At 31.7% G+C, this 23211-nt stretch overlaps 1 protein-coding gene across 3 annotated transcripts in view; it reads right to left on the minus strand.

Annotated features, from left to right (window-relative positions):
• ZFC3H1 (zinc finger C3H1-type containing) overlaps positions 1–23211 on the minus strand; it is a 49451-nt gene that overhangs the window by 8039 nt on the left and 18201 nt on the right. For all 3 annotated transcript variants that reach the window (XM_039866022.1, XM_039866021.1, XM_039866023.1), the window contains exons 6-27: positions 23032–23155; positions 21053–21150; positions 19879–20088; positions 19530–19694; positions 18455–18589; positions 17599–17720; positions 17045–17194; positions 13787–13961; positions 13393–13524; positions 12491–13033; positions 12297–12406; positions 11332–11463; positions 11104–11225; positions 10034–10135; positions 9698–9817; positions 8595–8778; positions 6793–6979; positions 5278–5466; positions 4396–4633; positions 1687–1792; positions 1406–1604; positions 769–863 (exon numbers count right to left, since the gene is read on the minus strand). In XM_039866022.1, the coding sequence (XP_039721956.1) occupies positions 769–863; positions 1406–1604; positions 1687–1792; positions 4396–4633; positions 5278–5466; positions 6793–6979; positions 8595–8778; positions 9698–9817; positions 10034–10135; positions 11104–11225; positions 11332–11463; positions 12297–12406; positions 12491–13033; positions 13393–13524; positions 13787–13961; positions 17045–17194; positions 17599–17720; positions 18455–18589; positions 19530–19694; positions 19879–20088; positions 21053–21150; positions 23032–23155 (3638 nt within the window). The remainder of the gene's footprint in view (positions 1–768; positions 864–1405; positions 1605–1686; positions 1793–4395; positions 4634–5277; positions 5467–6792; positions 6980–8594; positions 8779–9697; positions 9818–10033; positions 10136–11103; positions 11226–11331; positions 11464–12296; positions 12407–12490; positions 13034–13392; positions 13525–13786; positions 13962–17044; positions 17195–17598; positions 17721–18454; positions 18590–19529; positions 19695–19878; positions 20089–21052; positions 21151–23031; positions 23156–23211) is intronic.

Below are 23211 nucleotides of genomic sequence, written 5' to 3' on the forward strand. Positions count from 1 at the left end.
GGATCAGCAACTACACCTATTTTTGTAAACGAGGTTTTACTGGAACACAGCCATGCCCATTCACTTATATATTGTCTATGGTTGCTGTTGCTACAACAGCATAGTTGACTAGTAGTGATAGACCATATGGCTTGCAAGCCTAAAATACTTACTATCAGGCCCTTAAGAAAAAGTTTTCTGATCCCTACAGAGAAATGAAAAGGAAGAAGGAAGAGAACTTTAAAAGCCTTCCAAGAAAGCATTCTTCAAAATCTTCTGTGGCCTCTTATTTTTGATAGAATAAGAACTCATAGCAAAACAAAGGCAGTAAATACAGAGCTCGATATTAGTTACTGAGAAAAGTGATGGTTGAGAAAAAAAGAATCCTCTAAAGCTTCTTAACATCATTGCAGAGGTTAGAACAGTTCTGTTTAAAATTTTAAAGGCGTATTATTTACATTCACTAGATCACCAAATAAATTAAAACTCAGTTTTTAAAAATTTACTCTCAGGGTAATTCATAGTATTAAGTACTAAAACTAACAATAATAAAACCTGAATGAATCACCATGGTGTTAACGTAGCACTTTTATTAGTGTCTTTAATATTAAAAATATAAAGTATTTTATATCTTTCCTTTTTGATTAAATCTACTGCCTTCATAACAGTCTGAGAGTGTTACAGTACTTTTTAAAAATGTAGTCATCCACCAAAAAAAAATCTTGTAATCTTTCCACTAAACTATATTATTTCTCATTCCTCTGCAAATCAACAGTTCTAAAAACTTACCGAAACAGATCCAAGTTACTGTACTTCTCAAACCCGGGTTTAAAGAAGGATGCGATAAATTTCCGCAAAAATGGGAGAAGATTATCTTCTCGATTCTATTTTAAAAAGAGGGAGGAAGAATACACATTAGGCTCATCATGTTGAATTAAAATCTTTTGAGGGAGGAAAAACTAATTAGATTAAGTGTCTTGAGTAGGTGGGGAGTAGAGATAACTTCTAAATTCTGATCTCCAAATTAAATTCACCAAACCATTAAAAAGCTTAACACCCAATATATCACAGGCTCAAGTTTTATCCAATTACTTAATAGCTTCTATTATATGTTTGGCACTGTGCTAGGTATTGGGGCTCTAAATCTAAGTAAGACATGCTCCTTAATATCCTCAAGGAGTTCTTAGCATAGTAGATAAAGCAGCTATAAACAAAAGTATAAACCAATTTAATAAGTCTAATGGTAGAATTATGCACATGGTATTTATAGCAGAGAGAGGAAGAGTATCTAACACAGTTTGCAAAGGCCAAAAGGACCAGGAAAAGCTTCCTGGAGTGGCCAATGCCTGAAACATCTCAAAAGATAAATAAGAATTTGTGAAACATAAAAACATCATATTTAAACATTAAGAGACCTTTTTTTTACCTGCAAGATGAAGAATTTGCATGTATAATAAAAAACTTCCGCATTCTGAGGGTTTTTTTCAAATGCAGTAAGCCATACTGCCCTGGCTCTGTCATGCTGATTTGTTTGCAAGTATAAAGCAACAAGGGCTTCCAACAACTGGCAGTTCACAGGACACAACTCCAATAAATGTTTACAAAGCTCCACTGCAGCCTCATACCTTAACAAGAAAAAAACACAACTAAAAACACTTTAAAATCAATTTTTAATAGAAGGTTAAGAGCTTGTCAATTAAGTTTTACCTCTCCAGCAGCTGATGCAAAGCAATCATGTTTGTGTAAATTGGCATACAGGCTTCTACTCTTTCCTCAACAGTAAGGCTCTCGTCTGTGCAAGCTTTTACCGCATCTATCCAAAAACATCACAATAACATGAATCAAACATAAAATAAAATATATGGCTGTGTTATTTAAACTCTAAGAGACCAATAGGTGAAGATGGCCTATCCCCTTGCTTGACTATCACCTTATGAACTCCTGACTTTTTAACCCAAAAGAGGTATTTGAAATATCTCCAAACTCCTAAAATTCAATCTCTCACCCTCACTTTCCTAGGAAGAATAAAACCAACCAATATGAGCTCTCACATCTATTGGTGTTTTCACTTAAACAAGTGTTTCTGCATCTATCCTAAATTCCTTAAAACTGATCTCAAAAAAAAAGAAATTAAATGAATTTTTTCATCTTTCTCTGACTCACTGAAAAGAGGCTTTTTGCTCTGATGTTATATAGCCATTTAAATGTCTCCCCCTAAACTAGATCCTTTCCTTATTCCTTTAAAACACACTTCCCCCTTGTAAAGAATCCTTTGATCATACTGCTTCCTAGAGAATGGTTGTTTTACTTTGTATAATTGTCAGCATTTTCCTCCTTGGCCAATGAATAACTTTCCAGGTTTGTGGAGTTTAAAAAATGAATGCCATTCTGAAAAACAACAACGGCAACAACAAAAACAACAAAAAATGGAAAAAGGTGAAGGGGAATAAGAGGTTCAAATTTCTAGATATAAAACAAGTAAGTCATGGGGATGTGGTGTACGGCATAGGGAACATAGTCAATAATACTGTAATAGCATAGTACTGTGTCAGATGACTGCTGGACATATTACAGTGATCACTTTAGGTAAATGTTGAATAACTATGGCATACACCTGAAACTAATACAATACTGTATGTTAGCTACATTTTTTTTTAAATCTTTGAAAAAATGAATGCCACTCTGAAACTGTACTTTCAAAGTTCACTTGTAGGATCGTAACTAAACAAACCTAAAGGCCTACCTTTGCATTCACTGTATTTGATAGTGTCCTTGCTCTTCTTTTTAATTTCTTCTTGTCTCTGCTTCCAAGAGACTTATATTTCCTCTTAGTCTCATTCATTGACTCTATTCTCCCTTTTGCCCCCTTACTGCTATACATTTAAATCTCCATTTCCTCAGAGAAAATATCTCATAGATTCAATTACTGAATAATTTACTGCAAGAGTATAATAAAAACTGTAAATCACTTCTATTTTAATAGCTTTCAAATCCATTTCTCCCTCCATAATTGTCCACTTATGGTCTACTTCCTTATTTCCTTCGGCCAATAGGCATTTCCCAGTGGGATGACCAATTTCTATTCACAATTACCACTCTTAATACCAAAATCAGTCTTTCCACTTTACCAGTTTTCTATTATTATGTTTTCCTTTTCTCAGTCTCAAGACCCAGAAATCATCTTTGACTATTTCTTCTCTGTTTTCCTGACACTGAATTTGTCTCCCACATCTCTATGTGCTAACTTCAAGTATCTCTAAAACTCTCTTTCCAAGGTTACTTTTTGTGTGTGTGTTATAGCAATGAGTTTCTCGTTGTTATTTCTACTTTGGTACCACATCTCTTTAGCACATCTTTCTAAAAGAACCTCTATTGCCATCAAGTCTACCATCAAGTCTACTTACAAAGTTCTTGAAAATCTGGTATCATTCCACTTACCAAGGTTAATTACTAGTATTTTCTAGCACAAAATTCTGATTTTGATAAGGACTCTCCCTTCTTCTAATCTCCCTTCAAATCCAATGTACCAATTCCTATCTACTTGGTGCTTTTTGTTTACTTAGCTCTCCGAACAGGAATGTCCTACCTTTCCTTCCTTTCGTCATTGGTTTATTCAATAAACATTTACTAAGCACTTAGTACACAGCCAGACATTATAGGCCCTTGGAAAATATAGAGGGAAATAAGACAAGGGTCCTATCTTTGAAGAGGTCCACTACGTGACAGAGCTTCGAAGTCCAGCTTCAAGTCCTAATTCTTCTATGGAGACTTCCTTCATCATGCCAACCTCTAATAATCTCTTCCCTTTGGATTTATGGCCTGTACCATATAATTCTATCAATCACATATCTTAATCTCATCCATAAGCATAGAATTTAGACTACATACTAATGTCCAGTTCTATCATCTCATTTATTTAATAATTATGTCAAACACATTGATTTTATCTTCTGACTAGGCTACATATTTCTTAGTAGGAAAGAACAGGCTTTATACCTTATATGTGCTCTACAGCAAATACATTATTTAGTATATAGTAACAATCAAATTCATTGATGGGGAAAATATTAATTACTTGAAAAAATAAGATACAATCTTTAACATCTTTCACCTTGGTAGATTGCTTTAAAAAAATTACCTGATTCTGTGATTCAATCAATCCATTAAACCTATATAATCTACATATCTAGCTGATATCCTTTTGCCATAATCAGAAAATTACTTATGTAGTGTGGTAACAGTTCTCAGCTTTCACAGATGCCAATGCTCATCTTATCTGATTCAATCCTTAATCTTTTAAATATTTATGTAATAAAGTACGAAACTATAATTTGCAATATGTATTTCTGTTCCAGTTATGAAGAATTATAAGGGATAAGCTGATGTTCTAAATAATTTATAAACTTTTATACTTACCTTCAAATACTGCTAACAACATGTCAGGATTAGTCTTTACATCTTGAACTGTTTGCCATGGCATTATAAATGGTTCTGTGTTAACAATTCTTGAAGGATTGGCATTAGATGGATCATAAAATTTTGAAGGCAGACTGTTGAATTCAATAAGATGTACATAGGCCAGCCATGCCAAACATCGATCACTTGTTTTAAGGTATTCAGCTACTATTCCATCATTAGCTGACTTCAATGCATTCTAGGTAAAATAAAAAAAATAATCTGAAAATGTTTTAAAAAATAATGACTCCTAGTCCTAAAATTCAAATGTAAAGGCAAAGAAGAATAAAAGTGTTGTATTTCTTTGGCGTGGTTCTTAAATAAATATGTCAAAATTTTGATAGTCACCAATTTGTTTTAAATTAAAAAACTTTTTAGATATCAATACCAAATTAACATATATTTTACTGTGCTAAAGTTCATGCCATACTTAATGAAAAACGATTAAATTTATTTGTACATTTTAAGTGTTTTGGTATTCAAAAATCTAATAAGAGAAAATAATAAAAACAAACAAACACACACTACACCCATATAGAAGACTTTCACTCTGGACTATTTTTTTTCCCTTATTGTTAGAATACTGGAGTTTATTCTGGTGGGTACTAAACATACATTATTTTCATTTAAACCTCATAAACATTCCAAAGAAAGTACTATCTCTACTAAGCAAATGAGGAAACAAGCTTAAACTTACTCAACTCCACACAGTTTATCATAAGTGGCAAAATAAGGATCTGAATCTAAAGTCTGTGTCCTTATCATTGAACAATGCTATATCTGTTTTAGACCTTTTAAAAATTCTCGGCAAAGTATAATTAAATGCTATTAACAAATGTTTACCTGTAAAATTGCAAGTGCACTTTGGCATCTTCCAGTAAATATGTGCAGCTGAACTCTAAACAAAAGAGCCTCTAAAAGCTGAAAGGACAGAATATCTGATGCTCCTTGCTTGGCTGCTCCCATCAGAAACTCCACCATTCTCTCACATACGTAATCCTTTTCTTCAAAGGTGCTTTCTAGGTGCAGAAACTGCCCAAAGGGGTTTCATATAATTAATCTTGCTTTGTAAGAATAAACTGCAAAACTACAGATTTTTCACATTTCATTAATAAACTGTCTCATATTAAATCTTTAATTTCTATAAAAAAGATAATTATAAATATCTATAAAACCATCTTCTAGTACTATAACCTAGATTTTCCTTTCTACAAGTTGGAAAGTGAAGTCAGATGAAAACTAAAACACGGATGTACTCTCAGAATTATCACGGAAGCAATTTCATCTTTCCTTGAATCAACGGGTAAATGACAGCAAGACCATAATGGATCTCCAAAAGCTCACATGCTTATGATCACATACAATTTGCACTGCTTAGGTATGTTAAAGATTTTGAAAATCACATTCATATTTGAACTAAGTGGCAAAATCAAAATAAATAATTAAAAAGACTTAATCAACTTAAAAAATCAAGAGGTCCTTTAAAGACCAAATAACTTTAAGGAAAAACATTACACCCTAAAAATCTTGTGACCGATAGCATTAATTTTGGTACAAGGCTCTAGGTCAAAAATCAAGCATAATTCACTGTCCAAATCTATTCAGTACTTGAATGAGGAGAGTAAGGGTTGGGGTGGCATGTTCGCTCATTAAATTTAAGGGATATGTTATCCAAAGCTATTCGTTCTGAATTTCAGTTAGCAAATAAATAATGGACTTGACAATAATAAATTTATCTGAAAATTTATCTCACTCTAATAGTTTGAGTTCAGCTGGTAAAAGTTCAAATATTAATGAATATTTATTTTACAAGTGGATTAATTATAATTTTAAGTTTATGACTGGGTAAGAAACATCTCATTCTCTCAGAGAATGAAGAATCCATTTTTTTCACTAAATCTTTGTATCTTAGCAAGGTTTAATATTAGTATGAATTACGAATTAAGATTATTGCTATAAGTAATGAGGACAGATACCACTATTTCCTGGCATTCATGAAAATGTTAAAGATGCATAAGAAATTTTAAATAAATTCTTTTCAGGTGTTTTGTACAAAATTCACTTCACTTTGTCCAAACTAAAACTGCTTAAAAATAGGTAAATGTAAAATGCTTTAAAATATTTATATTTTTTCCCTACCAATAAATTTAACAACAAAAATCACCTCTTCACTAAATATTCTTGTTTAATATAAAATAATCCTGACCCAAAGAAGTGGTTTTGAGGTTACTGGACACAGAATGCAACATTATCTCTATATGCAAATAAAGTATATGATCTATTAAGCTGTAAGTCAATATTTAAGATGACCCAAAGAATTAAGAGCACACAAAGGACTATGTTATCTTTTCTACTCACGGTCCAAAAACTTTGATAATCGGGAGCATATTCAACAGCTGTTTCACACATTTCCTGTACCTCCTCCTTGGTTCCTCTTTTAGAAAACAATCTGAGGTAATGGCACCAAATTTCTGGATTGTCTTTGTTGTTTTCCAAAGCTCGAGCCAGAACATTTAAAGCAGAATCCAAGGACTCTGAACACAGTCTACATGTTTAAAAGAAAAGCAGGAACATTTTTTAATGCTTGAAAATACTTTTAACCCATTTCCCCTGAGAATACTCACCAGTGACACCTGGAGCGTTTACTTCGAGATAACTCGTGGATTACAGTCCTACCCTTATCCTGAAGGTTGCCATGTAATATCTCACTTTTATTACTATTTTCTCATTGCTCTAGTATATCAATAGTCTTTAGAAACAAATGACATCATTCTATTTAATGCATTGTTTTTAGTAGTGGTATTTCCATTTATAAAACATAGCAATTCGCGATTGCTGAAAATGTCAAATCCTAGAAAACGAAGCATTCCTAAACGTGATGCTAAACTAATGCTGACAGCAAGGTGCACTTTGTTTTTCTAAATGGGAAAAGGGCTAGTCTAATGAGTTCATTTTTAAATTCCATTTTCTATTGGAACCTAACAAGAAGCCAGAGCCGCCTATGACAAAGGGAGCAAGATTAGAATTTTACATCACATCTCCAAAAATGATCCTGATTTCTCATACACCCAGCAATTCCTTTTTAAATGGATGTTCCGAGAACATTTACCAGATAAAACCACTGTGTTATAAAACCACTAGATTATCAACTTCAAATGTGCTTTATGTTCATACTCAGCAATACCTTTTATGATTTACACTGGTCCAGGAATGGAAAAAGTTAAACAATTCTCCCTCAAGGCCAGCTACTGCCAGCACAAAATATCAAAGCTTTCAATATAATAGTTCTTTTCAACCGTCAAGGGCTTGCTATCTCTTGGAGAAGATAATTGTCTCTCATGATCCTATTCATAAAATAATGTACAGATCTTTTGGCCTTCATTCAGTAAATGAGTCAGAAAAGAAAACACTATAACTTATCCCATTAATGTGGAAATGACACACATCAAGTTAAATAAACACCATATTCAGGTATGTGAGGTGTATTAGCAGAATTCTGCATTGTTGCTTTATCAAAAAAACTTTTATACTAAGTTTTAAGACAGAAATACATTCAGAGTAGCTTGTAAAAACACAACTGAATTATTATAATTTAAAAATTACAGTAATAAAAAATTACTCTTGGTAATAAAAGAATAATCCTGGTAATCCCATCAGAAAGCACAGGAGTTAGAAAATGCATTTATGCAACAGAAGCTGTCATTTGTGAGATAAATTACTATGTACCTTATTTGAACACCACACCAAGAAAAATAGTCAATTTACCAGTATTTAAAGGTTCTTAGACAAGCTTTAAGCTCCAAATGAAAATTAAAAAATTTAACCTGTTCCACTACTCCTTTTCAAAAAACCTAATAATTAATCCTACACCACTGAGAATTTACTGTTTCAAACTAATCCTACTTTGAAATTAAGAGTCTACTACAATTAAAAACTGTAGCTAATTTATTACCCATACACTGAGCCATGCACACAACTCAAGATCTAATCTTAAACTTTTTCTAATAGCTTTTAAACAATAAAGTGCTTTTGGCTTTGTCAAAAAACAAAGGCTCCATTGATACAAGGAAGGAAACATGATTACCACAGATGAAATAAACCTCAAACACATAAAAATATAAACGTGCAACAGTTTACACAAAGATTAGAAGCAGACCTACCCCTCATTTTGATTCAAGTACTTGTATGCAAGCTTGAGCCAAAGTTGTACATGTGAAGGATTTTCGAGCACACTTGCTTCTAAATTAGCAATGTCATCAGTTTCATTTGTAAAGTATCTGACATCATCTGGAGTCACAACAGTATCCAAGGCTGGAACTTTTATTCGGTTCTCTGGCTGAAAGGCTATAAGAAAGTATCACTAGCTTCACACTTTCTCTTACCCACAGACCCAAGAAAAAACAATTAGCCTCATCTTTAAAATCTAAAAATTCTAATGACATGATTTAGCTCAGAGTTTTAAGGTAAAACAATTATATAATTTATTATCCAAACCATGACACATCTAAGAGTGAAAGAGGGTTTTATTAAAAATTACACCAGAACGACAGGTATAAACTAGGACTCTGCTAAGCAAACAAGTAGTATGGTCTCCCTGCTTTGAGAGTAAAGTGCCATCAAGTGATAATTCAGTCACTAAATTTAAGAGAAAGTTGTAATTTATGAAGATGATTTATTCTACTACATCTAAATTACAGAAAAAGTGTTATATTAATGTGCGCAAGCACATTAGAGCATACACTTATTAGGTATTTACTAATCTACAAATAGTAAACAAATTATGCAAACCTGAAATTACACCACAAGATGTGCTTTACAATAAAACATTCATTCATACATCATACATTACTTATTCACTGATTTTGTGAGCCTACATACTGCATGTCAGAAAACAAAGACTCAGCGGTGAAATAAAATGTACACTGCCCTCAAGAAGATACAGGCCAAGCACTGGTTCTCAAATGGGAGCAGTACTGCTCTCCCCTCCCCACTCGAGCATGTTTAGCAATATTTGAAACCCTCACATTTACTAAAGAATAATCCCTGCATTTAGTGGGGCATAAATACAAAACATCCTAGAATATAAGAGGCAGTCCCATACAAGGAAGAACTAATTGCCTTAAACATCAATGGCATGACTGTTTTTAAAAAATAGATATTAAAAAAAAATAGGCTAGTGGACACACCAAAAGATTAGTAAAAAGTATTAGACAAAGAGGGAACACCACAATTTAATGATTCTGGATCTTAAATTACTTCTTACCATACTTAATTGGTCCTGTCGATTGTTCCTCATCACTACTGAAGCTATTCTCTGAAACAGGTTTTCTCCAAAACTTTGGTTTCCACTTTCTTTTATCTTTGTAAGTTGTAAATGGAGGTGCTAAAGTAGAGAAGATTGTTAGTTTTTTATAGTTTTTTATAGTTTTGCAGGCTACCCAAACAATACTCAAAAATAGTTAAATTTATTCCATTGTGTTAGAAATGACATACATATCTTTTATATGGAGAACACAATGCCAAAAAATTTGCTGTCATAAACAAACTACAAGATATTTCTATGAGACAGGCAGAGAGAGAGAGAGAGAGAGATACTCACTATGGCCTTTACTTTCATTGATATTGCTAACAAGGAGAACGGCCATCTGGTCCATTGACATTCGATCTTTGTTTACTCCAAAAAGTTTCTCAACATATTTTTCTGAAATTAGAGCAATGCTATCTTCATAAAAAGTATAAAAAATATGGATCATAGAGATGAAGCTAATTAGAATATGAAGTGAAGAACAGTTTAAGAATTAAAGTGATGTATATGGTACTAGACAAAACATCTTCTAAATGGGCAAGGCTTACATGATCTTAACTACTATGGCAAATCCTACCAAGTCGACTATGCACCCAATTTGGGCTGAAAAAATATATATTTCCTAAAATAAACTAATAAACAAGTGAAAACTAAAGCCCCCAAACTGAGAATGATTAAATAGATTCAGTTACTTTACAATCACTTTGGGTTGTAATAACACTAAATTTAATAAACACCAATTCCCTTACTTCCGAAAGACTTATAACTTAAGGTTTAATATTTGGCACTAAATCTGGGAGAAAACTTAACAATATTTACTCACAATGTCTGACAAAAACCTATGCTTTCTACTGTGTCAAAGTATATCAAATCTTTTTTATTTCATCATAGAATTTGAAACTACAGTCATCTTCCAACTCTACTTTTGACAATAGTAATAAATAAAAATAGGGGTCTATTTTAAAAAGTTACTAAAATGTCTATATAAATATGTTAACTCTTCTAAATAAACTGAGCTGTTTAGATGAGCTCTGTCCAAGGAACTTTCTGCAATAATATAAATATTATATTTGCACTGCTCTATTAGCAAGCACTTAACGATTATTGAGCTATTAAACTCAATAGTGGCTATTGAGTACTTCAAATGTGGCTTATGTGACTTGAGGGATTCAATTTTAATTCATTTAAACTGACCAGCAACGCATGGCTAGTGACTACTGCACTGGACAGAGCAGATCTAAAGTGTCACAAGTGAATATATGTAATTATAGCTATTTAAAGGTGTCAACAAAAACAGAGTATAAAAATTTAAATGGCCTAAATTCAAATTTTCACATGGGAAACAATAAGAGGTCTTTAAAAACCTGCTGCAGCAGCAATTTCTTCATCAGTGCTTGTCTCTGAACAACCAATTAAAGAAAGATTATACGACAGAATGTCCTGGAACAGCTGTTTTCGGCTAAGCGTATAGTCTTGTGTATGCTGCCTAAAATAAAATGACAGCACAGAAAACATAATCATGTACATATCAAAGCTAAATAACCATGACTACCTTTTAAATTATAAAATGTTCACAAAGTAAAACTACTCACCACTGACAATCATCATCGTTACATGTTCCTGTTAAATCAAACCGGCAAAAACACTGATCCGGTTCAATCATATTACTGTATGATACTGAACTTAGGGGTAGTTTTTCCTTGGTTCGATAGTATGGACTAAATCTAAGGAGAAGAGAGTTGGACATATTATGCTCTATTCGCATTCCTCAGAAAATTTAGAAAATTTTCATTTTTCTTTCTCAAATTTCTATACTTTGAGCGTACTATTTATTTTTACTTAATACCAAAATTAACTCTAGAAAACAACCAGAATATCAAGTGATAGGGACAAATTACTTTTATACCAGAACAAAAAATATCTGAAATAGAAAACAAAATACCTGATATTTTAATACTGTTTTCCCACTACATAATAAAATGCTATATAACATTAGTGGTATTTCTTATGTTACCAGCCAACAAAAAAAAAAAAACTAGAAAAAAGTCTATACTACCTGCTAGGACCTTTACAATTTTATAATTAAATCATGCCATTTAACAGTCTCACACCTTTTAGAAGTCTAAAACAGATAACTTTCCACAAACTTAGTCATCTGAGAATATCTAAATCAATTTTATAAAATCTGGTCAACGTATTCCCTAGAGCAGCAGTAAAATTAAAAAACAAAAGTAATAATTCTTCTAAGACTCCAATTAATTTTTCCTAAAATCCCTAACAGACTAATCTAGAATTCTCCACAATTCTACCAGTAGCTAGAAATTAGAATTTGATAAAAAATAAACCCAAGTGTGAACTAAGCCTTACTTCCTGATATGGTCTGTGTGTGACAAGAAGACAATTTAATTTTATTTTCCCTAAAAGGACAAGTTAATATTTCAGTAACCATGATTCTCTCTCTTTTTTTTTTTTTTCATTTTCATCAAGTATTCGAAGTTAAAAGAGTAAAAACAGGAGCAATTCTGAAACTCAAGCTCTTTGAATCTTCCTTTTATACCTGTAGGACTTAAAAACTAGAAGAGGACTGTGGTAGGGTCTAAAAGGACATGGCTTCACTTCTGTTGTTCTACTCTGCGCTGTCACGAAATCTACATCCACTGAAATTTCCTGCAAAAGAAAACAGCGATTTCATAAGGCAAATAAGGCTAAAGTAAATTCTATATTTATAAAGAATATAAAATGTTCAGTTACCTGACCATGCAAAACCTTTTCTGTAATGCCTGCGGTGGTTTTTAAAATCAGTTGTTTTAAACTGTCAGCTTTTGAATATAATTTTTGCAATTCACCAATTTTTAACCCTAAGAAAAGTTCTGGTTTTTCTACTGTATTCTTAGTAGGTTTGTTTATGCATTCTTTGTTAGGTGTATCAGTGTGCTTAAGGTTAGGTTTAGTAAAAGAATTGGATTCTAGGAAGGATCGTCTTCGTTCTCTGTTTGAACCAGACAAAATCTCATCATCAACATCATTTTCCTCAGTGTCCAGACTTAATTTATCTTGAGTCAGATCATGAAGTGAGGGTTGAGGTAAAGAAAATTCAAGTTCCTCTTCCACAACTGGAGCAATATTTTGCTGTTCCTTTGCTTTAAGGGCCCGAGCTTCTTTTAGTTTCTGAATTTTCAGTGCATATTCGTATTCTAGCTTTTGTAACCGTCTCTTTTCCATAGCAATTAATTCTGCTGAATGCTTTCTTGGACTTGATACTGGAGAACTGTCTAGTTTCATCATTTTGTTTGGCTGAGGGAGAAAAATTATATAGATATTTTAGTGTGCTATGATTTTATAAACAATTTTTGGTAAGATAGTTGTGCTACCCCTGCAATTCAATGCCAACGTTATAACACTAAATCAGTAACAAGAATAAAACAGTTTTACAAAAGTCTCCAATAGTTTTGCTAGTTAACCTATGATCTATGAAAAACAAAAAAATAAACAAGGTTAGAAAAATGTGGATGTCATTTAAAAACAAAGCTTTAATCTTATTCTCTTTGAATACACAGAAAAAAACCCAAGTTATTTTATACATCTCTTACCCTCAAAGGTATCATAAAAATCTTCTCCTTTCCAAAAATAAAATATATCTACAAAAGACTTACTCCAAGGCGATCTTGTTCCAGTTTACGTTTTCCTATTTCTTTACTTGCCACTGCCTTTGCTCGAGCAAGCTCTTCTCCATACTTTAGAGTCAATGCTTTCTTAACTGTAATACGTTGTTGTACTTTCTGAATCTGAAAATACAGGATAATTCTGAAAATGTAAACATAAACCTTAGAAAACAAATACTTAAAATATCTTCTTAAAACTTAAGCAGTTTTAGGATAATCAACTAAAAATAAAAATATTTCAATATTATGTTTCAGTGGAGAAAAATATATAGGTTACACATTCTGATTGCTTTGGTTTATGGTTTTGTTTTATAAAAAATTTAGCCCATAAAAATGTGTAGCAAACATGAGACTACAGTATTTTAATTTAAAAAAAGAACATTACTTGTTCCTGAAGCTTCTTCAAAAACATTCTGTTGACATTGAGAATTTTCTCTGTTGCTTGAAGTTGTTCTGTAAGTTTTATAATCTTTGTTTCAGCATTTCGAACAGATTCTTTCTTCTTAGCTTCTTGCTGTATTAGATTCTTTAAAACAGATTCATCTTTCATCAAGAGAATCCTAATCGAAAAATAACAAAATTCTCATTAATGTTTTTCTAAACTTGTGCACTAACACCATTAGAATGAAAACTTAACTATGCAGTAGCTCATTTTTAAAAATATATTTATGATATGCAGGTGAGAATTTAAAAAGATGAATATTTTCATATTCATCAATCACACAGGTATTCAATAGACATTATTACATTTTATAAAGTAACTATGGGTCTGGTCTTTTTAAAAATCATTTATATCTAAGTAATGTGAATTACATTTGAAAAGCTATTACTAGTATATATTTAATGTTGGCTAAATCTGACCCCTATATGACTCCTAAAAAAAGGAGGACTCAGGCAGAAAATTGTTATGTTTAGCTTCATTTATAATGCTAATAAACACACAAATAAACATCTAATAAACATAATTAAGCACATTTAATTATCTTTAAATCTTTAACTCATTTTATCTACAGCAAGGCAAGGAAAGGAAAAGGAATTCTAACTTTTAAAAAATATACAAATGTGACATTTGGAACTAAGAGGTAATTACAACAAGACATAAGACAAATTTATGGATATACTTTCATCTCTTACACTACTGAATATTATGGTTTAAAAAAAATGAAGCCTCTTTCCCAGAAAGATACCATATTTCGACAGTCATAACAACTGACATCTAGAATCATACAGAGAATATGTAATAGAAAGATAGAATGTAGAAAAATAAAGAATTTTTTTAAAACCTCATTTTTTAGAAAGTTATTAAAAGAAATGAAATCTAAAATTTTAATCTCTTACTTTTAAAACAAATACAGTACCACTTTTCACTGATAGTTTTTGAAATTTATGGTCACAATATTTCATATATAAAACACATTTTTCAGATCTTTAATATCAGGATGTGTCTTAGAATTACTGCATACCACAGTTTAGCTAGCAGCATGTTTTCCTAACAATGCATAAAATAATGTCTTGTTCATAAATGGAGAAAACATACTTTTATATACTTACTATAAAAACTTACATAACATAGTCACTATTTCTTTAAGATATGTGTTGCCTTGTAAAAACACCTCAAATGACACTCTTTTTCATGATTTTACAAAACAAAGTGCACCAAGGTGACTGTAATGTTAGAAATGACGCTGTAAACTTCTATCTTTTTTCCTTAATTAACTAACTATGGATGGGTGAACTTTTGAAGCTTGTTCTAAAAACCGTTTAATTGTTTATGTATTATTTAATGATTTTTCAACATTAAGAGTTAATTCATTACTGTAGTCATTTTTTTTTCTAACAAGATTTAAAGTTTAAGTACTAATTAGTCAGTTACTAAAAGCAGGACAAGGAAAGTCTTACTATCTTTGCATAGAATCTCCCCCTAACATCTGTAAATCTAAAAGGGGACTAGCAGAACAAAACTCAGAAATATTGATGTTAACTAAAACTATTCTGCACTTCATCAATTGATTTCAGGGTGTTTGGAGTGGAAAAAATATATGTCCATAATATGATGCGACTATTTCTATCAAATATATACTAATGGTCCTTACCACAAGAAAAAAAATTGTAACTGTATAGGGACAGATGTTAACTAGACATTGTGGTATTCATTTTGCAACATATACAAAACATCAAGTCATTACACTATACACTTAAGACTAATGTTAAAAGTTTCAGTATACAAAATCAATGTTCAAAAATCCATAGCATTCCTATACTCTAATAACGAACTGTCAGAAAAAGAAATGAAAAAAACATTCCTTTTGCAATTGCAAGAAAAAGAATAAAATATCTAAGAATAAACATAACAAAACGTAAAGGACCTATATAATGAAAACTTTAAGACTCTATTAAAAGAAATTGAAGACACTAGGAAACGGAAAGATATTCTGTGTTCATGGATTGGAAGAATCAACAAAATTAAAATGGCCATATACAGATTTAATGCAATCCCCATCAAAATCCCAATGACATTTTTTAAAGAAATAGAACAACAACAAAAAAATGCATCAGATTTGTATACAACCACAAAAGACTCCAGTCAGTAGCCAAAGCAATACTGAGAAAAAAAGAACAAGGATGAAGGTATCACACTACCTGACTTCAAATTATGCTACAAAGCAACAATAATCAAAACATCATGGTATTGGCAGAAGAACAGAGACACAGATCAATGAAAGAGAACAGACAATCCAGAAATAAACCTGAGTATATACGGGCAAATAATTTTTGACAAAGGAGCCAAAACATAAAATGGAGAAAAGAAAGTCTCTTCAATAAATGGTGCTGAGAAAATTGGAAAGCAACATGCAAAAGAACAAAACTAGACTGCTATTTGTCACCATTTACAAAAAATAACTCAAAATGAATCAATTTTTAAAGTTTTTTAAGTGATATTACTGATCCTAGACTTGTATGATATTATTCTTTGTTGTATGGTTAATCATTTTTTAAAATAAAAAAATAGCAACTAAAAAAACTGTAACATGTTGATTATATCCCCCAATAAAATAACCCCCAATATATGCTAATAAAATCAAATAAATTCTATCATTCGACATGTTCATCTTGTGAGGTTTTACACATGTTCTTGAAAATTTGAAACACCACTTGAACAACACAGTAATTTCACAGAACATGTAAGAAGTATATGGTCGGAACTTTATCTTCATAGTGTATAAAAGCGCCGTATTTGACCATATGTTTCATTGAACTGGGTAATAACTATTTCCAACAATCAAGTCCATCTCTGACAAAAAAATATGCTTCCAAACAAGGTGTTTCAAAAATGCCAGAAATTTTAAAGAAAATTCCAAATGAGGAGGTTCATAAATGTTATTAGCAATAAATAAGTTATGCATAAATCTGAAGGGGAAAAACTCCTTTGAAGTATTGGTATTTTTATTTAAACATACTTTATTACTATTACTTTATGAAAACGTATAATTCAACAAAATGACAACCTTATATAGTTATACCAAGTATAAAATAATTTGTAATCATATAGTATACTTAGCATTGGCATACATCACCAAAAATATACCCCTTCTAAAATGAGAACATTAAATACATACAGTATTTAATTAGATGATAAGCTCACCTGTGTTTTTTAAGTTTTGCTTCTGCATCTGAAACCTGCTTTGTAACCATTGCTATTCTGCCAATCCCATCAATTTCCACATCGGAGTTTGCTGGGGATGATGAACTTGTCTTCAGCTGATCTGATTTAATCAAACGCTGTTTTTCCCGACTAAAATAATAAAGACAAATGAATTACATCAAAGGATACACTGAATTTATTACTTTAAAGATGTATTCTATTTTATAACATAAAGTAAAAATATTAACCATATTGACCAATAATAATGATGATGACCAAGCAATATGCATGACCCAAGGTGGCACTGAAAGTTGATAGTAATAGTTTTTCTCTTTTTCTAAACTGTTATGATCTCAGTGCATCATTGTATTCACATTTAGAGATGATCATCTGGCTCCCCCTCCTGTGTGACTTGCAAAAACATTAACTCTGCATCTTGGATAAAATCATCATTATTCATTTCCTAATGCCAATAATCTGTATACAGACTTAGTTCTACTACGTATTGAAAAGAGGACATACTCTCAAAGCTGATGACATAAAATGCCACTTACTTGGCAATCTCTTCCTTTAACAATCTATATTCAATCTTCTTTTCTTCAGGCAAAGCTTCAGGTGTTCGCATAGGATCATTTTCTTTTTCAGATTTCGGAGGTACTTTTGGTTTTGAAGCTTGCTAGAAAATGTTTGAAGTCAACCAGATCAACAGCTTTCAATAATCCCACACTAAGATGTATTATTTTATACTGCAACCCAGTGCACATTCGTGTACTTAGAAATAACTGAATATCTTCATCATTATTTTCTATTCCTTTTTAAATTAATTTTATGGGGGTAACATAGGTTAATAACACTATATAATTTTCAGGTATACATTATAATTCAACATTTGCATACTCTATCGAATGCTCACCACCTGAAGTCATCTCCTTGTTACCATATATTAGACCCCCTTTACTCATTTTGCCTTCTCCCCAACTGGTTGTTAACCACCAAATTAATTGTACAATCCACTAAGTACTCAAGATCAACAGTTTGAAAATAACTGGACTAAATCATATCTAAACAACTGTGCATTAAGAATAGGGATAAAAGTTGCACTTAGATTATCTACTTAAAAAAACCCTGTTTTCTGGTAATATAAAACAATTTCAAAACAATAAATTTCCCTAGTACAAAATTATCCACTATATTGAAAAAGGGACAAGTCACCTGAAAACAAAAATAAAGATTAATAGCTAAATCTATACACATTTCATTATATAAAGTCCTAATAGTACGAATACTTAAAATAGCCACAATTTAAAATATTAAAAATCAACAATTCTAAGGTCTAATTTTCAGGAAAAAATAAACTTTAATGATTATCAATAAATCATCTTTCTTTTTATCTTTCATTATTGCACTTACCTCAGCAGTTCGTCTTGCTTCTTTAATCATGGACTCCAATCCACCAAAAACACTGTTTGACTTGGAAGCCTCTCCATCAGATTCACTGTCATCTGAATCATTTAGTGTTACAACCACTGATTTATGCTTTGGAAGCTGCAAAGACAATGTATTTGTTACTCTCAATGACACAAGTGTCTCTATTCTTTTCTTAGTTCTACCATAGTTAGCTGTGTGACCTTGAACAAGTCACTTAACCTCTTCAAACTACAATCCATTAAAAAAAAAACAGGCTCCAAGTCGTCAGTCTAATCTTCCTTCTGGTTATATTGCATAATCAACTTTGTCCTACTCCACCAATACTGGTTATGTCAAAATATATAGTATTTTACATTGTCTTTAAAAGCACTACTATGATCACTTTCTTCATTAAATTTTATTTTCTCCAACTTTCTATAAAGAACCATAATGCCATCTAAATTAACTTTTACAACCAAGAAAAAAATTAGTAACTCTACATAGTTATTAAAAAAAAAAAACCTTTTTGGCTTTTGCAGTTATGTATAGAGGGTAAGTGGCCAAAGCTGTTTTACCTAACAAAGGCAAGTTTGCAATTTGGCTTTGTCCCATTTGTTTTCCTTTGAAACTATTAGAAAACAAGGTAGAAACAGTCATTTCAATCTCCTTAATAAACATCGTAAGTTCTTACATTATAGTCATTAATTGGAAAAATACGAGCAAGGCATAAACAAAGGGGGAAATTAAAAATATACAATGTTAAAATTAAATCTAGAAAATCTAAATGAACTAATTTATATAGAAAAAAATGAAGAAATGGCAGAGGAAAACATACCACTCTGATAAAAAAAAAAAAAAATGCTTCCCCAAAAACATTATCGTAACTCTACCATTTTTCAAGTGAAGAATCTGCTCCCATTTCACTATTAATAAACAAAAAATAAACTTGTATTTATATATGAATATATGTGTATATATAAATAAACTAAGAGGTAAGGAACAAGATAGCGAAATTGCATACAAATTTCTCACAAGCTGTTTGAATAACAATAGAATTAAATATTTTATTTATTTTTACCGAGATCACAGTTCGTGGAAGACGAGGTCCTCTATGAAACTTTGGATTCTGTATCCTAGGCTGAGATACTGTATTAATACTGACTATTGATAAATTGCTTCTTGGCACAGGCTGTGAATTGCTCAGAACTGGAGGTGAAGGTGGGTCACTATTACTGGATGTTTCCTAAATAACAAAAAGATATGGAACATTTTTAAATAAAAAGAAACTTCTGTCATCTTTAAAAATCTTGAGCAAATTACTATCAGAGGCATCTCTACTAAAAGCTCAATGAATTCCAAATAAGCAAAGAGGGGCTACTAGAACTAAGCTCATGAGCACCACCTAGAGGTCCAGGCACCTAAATTACCTCTGGCTTAAAAGCTCTTTTATTCGCTAGAGATTTAAGCAGCTCTTCTCGAAGCAGCATTTCTTCTTCCTCTTCCTCATCTGCAAATGGTGGTTTCGGAGGCTGTTCTGGATCTTCAGGTGGGAGAGGTGGTAAAGGTGGTACAGGAGGTAGAGGTTCAAGAGAAACACACAAGCCTTCGACATAAGGCTGGCTCAAAGGTGGCATAGACTAGTTGTTTTTAAAAAAAATAATAATAATTAGCAATTTTACCCATTCCAAATGTTTATCTCTGAAGCAACATTCAATTAGAAAATAGTCAACTTTAGATTATTATTTTAGCTGTAAGCATAAGTTAACTAAGCATACCGTAAACTAAACCAGAATTCAATATTTAGCCATGAAAAGTATAATTTTTGCAATAAAAAATAAAATAATATTTTAAACATTTACTTTATGAACTTCAAGATAATTACACAAAATTCTCCACTGCCATTCTTATCTTCACTTAGCAATCTAAAAGACACAGAAATCAAATTTCACAGGGTCTATCATCCCTCTAAGACGACTACCTGAAAATAAGTAGAGACTGAAATACTAAGAACATGATATTTAAGTAAAAATCTAAAATTAGCAACCAAAGCATCAATCACCACTACCCTCTTAAATCCCTGTGAAATGGCTTCTTAGAGATTATCAATACAGAAAACAAATTTTACCCAAATTCCTGAGTTTACATTATTATGGTTTCAAAGACCTTCCAGTATTACCCTTAGCATTTAAAACAGTTCAAGGAAAAAAGAAAAAAATGTTTTCTCTCTCCCGCTCTACTCTTATTATTCCCCTCATCTTAAACTTCCTAAAAGGACACCAGATGTCTACCTAGAACTGTGAAATGACAGATTCCCTCTAACCTACTGAGAAAGATCCAGTTGTATCTCTAGGTTCTCATAATCTAGAAATAACTTTGACTTTGTGATTCCGCCACTTCTTTTTTCTTTTGAAAAAAGTCTATCAAAATGATAGCCTACCAATAATCAACTGCTTATTCTGTAGCTATTGATTTTGGTAAACAAGTCTATTTCAAGGCTCTCTTCAAACCTAACCATTCGATTACATGCCAGTTTTTCAAAACAAGTTAGAAATGACACAAAGTAACAAAATTTTCTTAGAAGTAATATCGATTCTCACTTACAGTAACCTGAGGTGGTGGAGGCAAAGAAATAGATGGTGCTGAAGAAAAATACCCCAATGAACATTCAGAAAAGAATGGTGGTTGCACCGGTGAAGGGGCTGAAAAAAATTTTTGTAGGCGTTTAATAGAAGAAATACTTAAACAGGAATAAATTAGTTTATATTTGAAGAAATACAAATGTATCTAGGTAGAATGCAAATTAGACTTTATTGATTTCTGATAAAATCTTTAACCTCCAAGAGACCACCTCCACCTATTTAAAACTGCCCTTATGTCATCATAAAGTCAACCAACCACTTAAGTTGAACATTAGACCTCAAAAAAAACTCACTTTGTTCTACTCTTGACCTAATGATGGTAACAGGGAACAGAACAGGAAAGGCTAAAAACGCGTTTTTTTTTTTTTACAAACATGCTGTTTAAGGAATAAAACAAATAGTCCCTTAAATCTGCCAAAGGGCCCAAACGGAAAACAGTGCTTTGGTGACTTCATTCTTCCCTTTACGTGGAGCAAAGAAAAGTAAAGAAATGAAGTAAGTTATATAAAAAGCAAATAGGACTAAAAATGAAACAAATGACCAACTGTATATAACCAATAAGTGTACATTTTTTCACACTTTAATAATTCTGAAATAATTATTGATGCATCTTAAACTGTTAGCATTTCTTTCCTTGGTAGCAGATAAAAGTAACTGTGCATTTTACCTTTACTGGTTTCTTAAGATTCAGCGAAATATGGCAGATTCAAAAGCTACTCTTGCTACCTAATAAATAAATAACCTTAAGGAGAAATTAATGTTTCTTCTTTGTCCCAGTTGTCTCACAAGTCACTGTGGACATTACCTACATGCCTTATATGGAGCTGACTGTGGCCCAAATGATACTATTTGAAGATAACGGTGGCCTTTAGAATATTTTACTTCTTAAAAATATAAGTATCCTTAGTGAATATAGAAAGTAAAAATTTGACAAAGCTGAGAATACGTTCTCTGTATATTTTACAAAATTATTTTTAAAGTATAGATCATAAAGTTATTTTATAAGAAGAGTATTAAAAATGTGGGCAATACGATTATGAATCATCTCCAAGAACCTAGAAAGAAAATTAAAGATTGACTAAAGAGTTAAATTATGAAATCAAAACATATCATTTAAGATTATCAAACATGAGCCTAAAAATACTAACCTGAATGTGAGCATTTTTGGTAATTACCCAAATCATATAGATTTTGCCTTGTTTCTAGTCTAGACACACTAAAGTATAATTCTAGTTTGATCTGGTCTCACAATATGACCATAGGGAGAAATACACTGATCATATAGTCTTTTAAAAAGTATTCCAGTTTTGAAATGCCTACTGCATTTGGTTATCTGACTCAGTCTTATGTGTTTTAATTAGTGAGAACAGGTATCCCACAGTCAATCACCCCTGAATATCAACTAAAGCAAGTCTCTAGCCCTCAAGGATAGAGTCACATATTAGAATATGCAATCTAATTGAAGTATATTCTGACCAATTTTAACTAGCCTTTCGTGAGATGTCACTAGGATCACTTTCCATCTCCAAATTCCTACAAAGCATCACTGGAAGGAGGGAGAAAGCCTAAAAGCAAGAAAGATACTTTTAACTAAAACTCAAAATAGCCTGGATATAGAAATACTTAAGAGATTAAGGTTTGGTTTTTTTTTAAACAGTGTTCTCATCTGCTTTCACAATCTTCACTTTTTAGATCAAATAGTTAACAGTAGAGTTCAATAACTGCCTTTTTATTTAAATCCTATGTAATGTAAAAGAATCTATTGGAAATAAAGGTTAATACTACACACTTGAGGTTTGCTCTCCAAGTATTTACAACAGCAAATGTCTATGGTTGAAAATCAACTAGCAAATCTCACTTTCATTCAAGGTTTTGGATAGCTTCATGACCATTTTCTATTTAATAATTATGAATATGCAAATATTGTTTTTTAGCTCATACCTGGAGAATTGGTTTCACTATCTGTATCCATAGCAACTTCTTCATAGTTATCATATTGATAAATGCCTCCTCCACTATCAGTAGGTTGCTTATCTAAGGATCGTCTCAGGTCAGGATCTGAAGACTAATTACACAGGATGTTTAGTTTCACAACATTTTGTCTTAAGTCTATACTTAGGC

This window comes from Pteropus medius, unplaced genomic scaffold (genome assembly GCF_902729225.1).
Source record: "Pteropus medius unplaced genomic scaffold, Ma_sr-lr_union100, whole genome shotgun sequence".
Classification (NCBI taxonomy): domain Eukaryota; kingdom Metazoa; phylum Chordata; class Mammalia; order Chiroptera; family Pteropodidae; genus Pteropus; species Pteropus medius.